General features: G+C 41.1%; 1 protein-coding gene across 1 annotated transcript in view; it reads left to right on the forward strand.

Annotated features, from left to right (window-relative positions):
- The window catches only part of LOC122684741, a 48,616-nt gene extending 47,527 nt beyond the window's left edge, over window positions 1-1,089 (forward strand). The window contains exon 5 of the mRNA XM_043889051.1: window positions 395-1,089. Coding sequence (XP_043744986.1) covers window positions 395-836 — 442 coding nt within the window. The 3' untranslated portion in view covers window positions 837-1,089. The remainder of the gene's footprint in view (window positions 1-394) is intronic.
- The last annotated feature ends 5,021 nt before the right edge of the window (window positions 1,090-6,110 follow it).

Here is a 6,110-nt window from a genome sequence, read left to right on the forward strand (position 1 = left end):
ACTGCCTCACTCCCAAAGCACAGATATTTATTATAATTCAGGGCAATTCATTGTACTTGTCTGGCATTTATAAAATTCTCATCATAGTATTAGAGTAAGAACCCATTTCCTAGGAAGTATTGTTGTAATAAACTGTAATTAGTGGCTTGTAAATAGCCGTAATTCATTTTTGGAAGGAAAAGGCATGCGGACAGCTACATATTTGCGAGCCGGTCTGCTCCCTGGAGCATTTCCATCAGCTGGATGTGCACCTGGAGCGCGGGGCTCGTGGGACGCAGCCGGACGCCTCAGCTCCAGGCTGCCTTTCACGGAGACCACGGGTTTTTTCCCTACGTCCCCGGAGGACGGCCCGGTCCCAGCGCTCCATCTCGATGCAGCCTCTGGTGTTTTACAGCGCGCTCGTCTGCATGCCCAGCGAGAGGCACTCTCGGCGGCCCACCTGGAAGAGGAAGCGGGGCAGGTGCCCGCCGGCCGGGCTCCCCACGACACGGCGTGAGACCTCGGGCTACAACACGGGACCCGGGCGCTGCTCCGACCCCTCGTGTCTTGTGTTGCAGCCGGAGGGACGCAGGTCCGCAGCAGAGCCTGCTCCCCGCCCGCGCGGGACTCGGCAGCGGGAAGGAAGGTGGGTGTGCGCTCTACAGGGTGGCCCGGGGGCAGCCCCCGCTCGGACCCCTTCTCGGTCGGCGATCAGTCTCCGTGCAGGGCTTCGTTCACCCCTAGTCCGCGTTGGGTCCCGCGTGCAGGTTGCCTGGGGCGCACGGCCTGCTTCGATCTGGGTTTTGAGGCCGCTCTCTGCTCCTCATACACAGCGCCCCCCAACCCAGCTCAGGTGACCACACTGAGGCTTGAAGGGCCTCAAGAAAGTTTCTCCCGTAATGTCTCTCACATTGGTGGGAAAGCCCACCGTTAAACCCGCGTTCCCATCGGTGGACAACAGACATTGCTTTTTTAGTTGTTTCTTAAATGTATTTTTCTCCAAGGTGGTAGATTAAACCATTGCGGGCATCAGCTGGGTTTCATTGATTACATTCCTTTCCAACATGGCAGGGACTTGAGACGGAAATGGAATCTGATGGTGAATTTCAATAGGGGAAAAAGCTCCAACAGAGGACCCTCCAACTGGAGGTGGGAGGCATCAAAGGCAAGCGCCTTCACCATCTCAGCACAGGCTGGAGCTGGGGACACGGGGTCCAGAGAGTGATTCCTGCCTTTACTACTGGGGTCTGTGGGTCACATTTCTGCAGTGCACCTGCCCCGCCCCGCCCCCCCCCCGCCCCACCATTAGTGACTTTCAGCCAGATCTGAGTCAATCCCCCACCCACAACTGGGTGTGTTTCTTCCACACCCGCCAAGTCCTCGGTACAAATCATGTTTATTCCTTCACTTCTTTGCTGGCCTTATGGTGCTCATAAAGCCGCCTATTTTGAAAGGAACTTACTAGGTTTTAAATGTAATAGGTTCAGCATTTTTCCTTCTCTTGACTGATTTGGAGGGCAGTGGAATAAAGTGAGAGACTATATTTAAATGAACTGAAGGGGAAACCAGGTGGCTGAGAAGGTTGAGATGAAATGGTGGTTTTCAGCTGGTCCTGGAATTCTTCCCAGGCTATGCGTTTATTTAGGAAAATACCTTGGGATGGAAGGTGGTTTGGCAGACATCAAGGAATCAGTAGAAATATCTAGATTGCCTTGTATTAGAAATGAACAATTCTTTGAAGGTGGGAAGAACAGGAAAAGACGGAGCGAAGAGATTGGGTCGCATGGTGGGGGTTTTATTGTGCAATCTGAAGTTGCTAGCGTGGCTGAAGAAGCCTGTATCCCCCAGTGTTCACTAATGTCTGTTACACCCACAAAGGCCTCCTCTGAATGCGGTTCTGTTAGTTTCTTGGTTTTGTTGGAACTTGGCAGAAGGGGCTGGGTTTCACATTCATGGCACATGTGAGGTGGCCTGATGATTTGTAAACTGAATTAATTTAGGACAGATGTTAGTTTGGAGAGGCATGCTCATCATTCAATAAATTTAAGAAGTCTTGGTGGGGAGAGGCAGGGTGGTTGGGTTTATGTGTCAACTTGGCTAAGCAGCGGTGACCAGGTATTTGGTCAAACATTATTCTAGATGTTTCTGTGAAAGAGTCTTTGTTGGATGAGATTAACATTTAAATGCATGGACTTCAAGTAAACCAGTAACCCTTCCTAGGGTGAGTCAGCCTCATCCATTCCTTGAAGACTTGCTAGAACAAAGACTGACTTCCTTTGAGTTAGAAGGAATTCTCTGAGCAGACTGCGTTTGAAGTTGAATGACAGCTCTACAGTCTTCAGTTTGCTCATCTACCCTGCAGATTTGAAATTTATTAAGCCTCTACAAACACATGAGCCAATTAAAAAAAAAAACTCTCTCTCTATATATGTATGTATGTATACACATCCTGCTGTTTTTCTTTCTCTGGAGACCCTGACTAACACAGGAGAGGATAGCATATTTCCATAGATAGAGAATGAGGGTCTGAGACAATATTATCTAGATTATTTGAGACAGGAAGACTCTGCTGATGTAGAGGTGAAGACTTATTTTTTTCTTAAATTGACTTCCAGTTTAATGCCATTGTGGTCAGAGAACATATTTGGTATGATTGCAATGCTTGAAATTTATTGACTTGTTTAAAGGGCCGATAAATAGTCTGTATCGGTGAATATTCCATGTGCACTTGAAAAAAATATGTTTTCTGCTGTTGTTAGGTGGGGTGTTCTATAAATGTCAATTAAGAAAGCTTTGTGGATGGTGTTTTTCATATTTTTGTATGCTTATTAATATTTCTATCTGCTTATCCTAAAGATTACTGAGAGAAGTGTTGAATACCCAAGTAAGATGAAGAATTTGTTTGGTTCCGTCATTTTTTGTTTTAGCTATTTGTATGTGAAAACTTGTTGTTGGGTGCATATATTTAGGATTGTCATGTCCTGTAAAACTGATCCTTTTATCATTATGAAATATTCCTCTTTCACTGGTGATTATCCTTGTCTTGAAGTCCACTTTGTTATTAACATAGCTGCACCTACTTTATTCTGATTAGCATTTGAGTAGCGTGTATCCTTCAACCTGTGTCTACTTATATTTAAATGTGTAATCTTATAAAATATATTTGACTGTTTTATTAAAAAATACAAATGATCTTCTATTGGAGTGTCTAGTTCATTTACAGTTACTATAATTACTCATATGGTTGGTTTAACCATTTTGTTCCTATTTTCTATTTGTCCCATCTGTTCTTTGTTTCTTGTTTCATGCTTTCTCTTGAATTAATCAAGTTCATTCTGATGTTCCATTTTGTCTCTTTTATTTGCATTTTAGCTGTACTTCTTGGCAGATAGTTAATTTAGTGCCTGTTCAAGGGGTTATAGTATGAAGCCTTAAGTTATGACAATTGATCTTGAATTCAGTCATACCACTACACAAACAATGTAAGAATCTTACAACTGTATTTAACTTTATTTCTTATTTAGTGCTATTTTTGTTGTATATTTTATTTATATATTTGTTATAAACCCCTCCATACATTGTTACTGCTTTTACTTTAAATAGTCAATAGTTTTCCAATATCTTTCACTTTTGAAATAGTTACAGACTCACAGGAAGTTGCAGAAGTAGTAGAATCCTGTGTATCTTTGACCCGTATTCCTTCAGCAGTAACATATTACCTGTACACAGTATCAAAACCAGGAAGTTGATATTGGTGCCATACTGTTAACTTTGCCTACTTCAGATTTTACCAGTTTTCAATAATGAGTGTGTATGTATGTGTATGTATGTTTCTATGCAGTTTTACCACACGTATAGATTTGTGTTACTGTATAATCAAGATATAAAAATGCTCCATCAATACCAAGGAACTCCCTTGTGTTACTCCTTTTATAGTCATACTTCTCCTCTCCATTCTCTATCGTCTGGCAACCATTAATTTGTTCTCTGTCTCTGTAACACTGACATTTTGAGAATGTTGTATAAATGGGGTCATACAGTATGTAATCTTTTTAGATTGGCTTTTTCCACTCAGAAGGATGCCTTTGAGAGCCAAGCAATATGCATCATTTATCAGTAGTCTACTCCTTTTTATTGCTGAGTAGTATTTCATTTCACCAGAGTTTGTTTCTCTATATACCCACTGAAGGACTTTTGGGCTATTTCCATATTTTGGCTGTTTTGAATAAAACTGTTAGGAACATTCATATACTGATTTTTGTGTGGGCATAAATTTTCATTTCTCTGGAATAAATGTCCAAGTGTGTGAGTATTGGGTCAAAAAATAAGAATATATTTAGTTTTATAAGAAATTGCCAAACCGTTTTCCAGATTGTCCCATTTCACATTCCCACTAGCCATGTATGAGAGATCCAGTTTCTTCACAACCTCACAGCACTTATTATTTTTATTTTAGTCATCCTAATAATTTGTCATGATGTTTCATTGTGGTTTTAATTTGCATTGCTCTAATGGCTAATGATGTTAAACAACTTTTTAATGTTTGTTTTCCATCCATAAATCTTTTCAGTGAAATTTTTGTTAATGTCTCTTGCTCATTCTTCTCATTGGATTGTTTACTTTATTACTGTTGGGCTTGTGAGTTTTTTGTATGTTCTAGATACAAGTCCTTACATAGTTTGCAAATATTTCCTTCCAGTCTGGGGCTTGTCTTGTCATCCTCTTATAGCTTGGTTGGTAAAGAATCCACCTGCAATGCAGGACACCCTGGTTCAATTCCTGGGTCAGGAAGATCTCCTGGAGAAGGGATAGGCTACTCACTCTAGTATTCTTGGGTTTCCCTTGTGGCTCAGCTTGTAAAGAATTCACCTGCAATGTGGGAGACCTGGGTTTGATCCCTGGGTTGGGAAGATCCTCTGGAGAAGGGAAGACTACCCACTCCAGTATTCCGACCTAGAGAATTCCATGGACTGTATATATCACGGAGTTGCAAAGAGTCAGACACGACTGAGCAGCTTTCACTTTTCATGGTCTTTCATAGAGCAAAAAAGTTTTTAGTTTTGATGAAGGTTTATTTATTAATATGTTCTTTTAGGAATTATACTTTTGATATCATGACTAATCACTAGTGATGCTGAATTTAGCACTAGGTTCCAAAGAGTTTCTCCTGTGTTTTCTTCCAAAAATCTTGCAGTTTTACATTTAAGCCTATGGCTCATTATGAGTAATTAGGTGTGAGGTTTAGATCAGGATTTTTTTGTTTTGTTTTGCCATTTGCTCCAGCAGCATTTGCTGACTAGACTATCCTTCTTCCATTGAATTGCACTTCAACTTCTGTCAGAAAATGTTGGGCATGTTTGTACAAGTCTATTTCTGGGTTCTTTATTCTGTGTCATCAATCTCTGTGTTCATTCCTCTAGCAGTACCACACTGTCTTGGTTACTGTAGCTATATAGTAAGTTTAAAAATTCCTCCCACTGTATTCTTCTTGTCAAAACTGTTCTGGTTCTTCTAGGCCCTTTCCTTTTCCATATACATTTTAGAATAAGCTTGTCTTCCTTTGTTTTTAAAAGAGAAACACTTAAAATAGTCTTTTATGTTTACCCGTATCTTTACCATTTCCAGGACTACTTCTTACAGGTCTAGGTCTTTATAGGATCATTTCCTTTTAGCTTCTTTTTTTTTTTTTTTTACAGCGCAGTTCTGTTGGGATAAATTTTAGTTTTGCCTCGAAATGTCTGTGGGTTTCCCAGGTGACTCAGTGGTAAAGAATCTGCCTGCTAATGCAGGAGATGCAAGTTCAATCCCTGAGTTGGGTAGATCCTCTGGAGGAGGAAATGCCAACCCACTCCAGAATTCTTGCCTGGAAAATCCCATGGACAGAGGACCCTGATGGGATACAGTTCATGGGGTCACAAAGAGTTGGACACGACTTAGTGACTAAACACACACACACACACACAGATGTCTCTGATTTATTTTCATTTTTGAAGGATATTTTAACTGGGTATAGTGTTTTAAATCAACTAATATTTTCTTTTAGCACTTTGAAAATGTTCTACTGTCTAGTGGTTTCAATAGCTTCTGATGAGAAGTTGGTCATTATTGATATTGTTCCCCTGAATGTAATA

This window comes from Cervus elaphus, chromosome 27, assembly GCF_910594005.1.
Source record: "Cervus elaphus chromosome 27, mCerEla1.1, whole genome shotgun sequence".
NCBI lineage: Eukaryota > Metazoa > Chordata > Mammalia > Artiodactyla > Cervidae > Cervus > Cervus elaphus.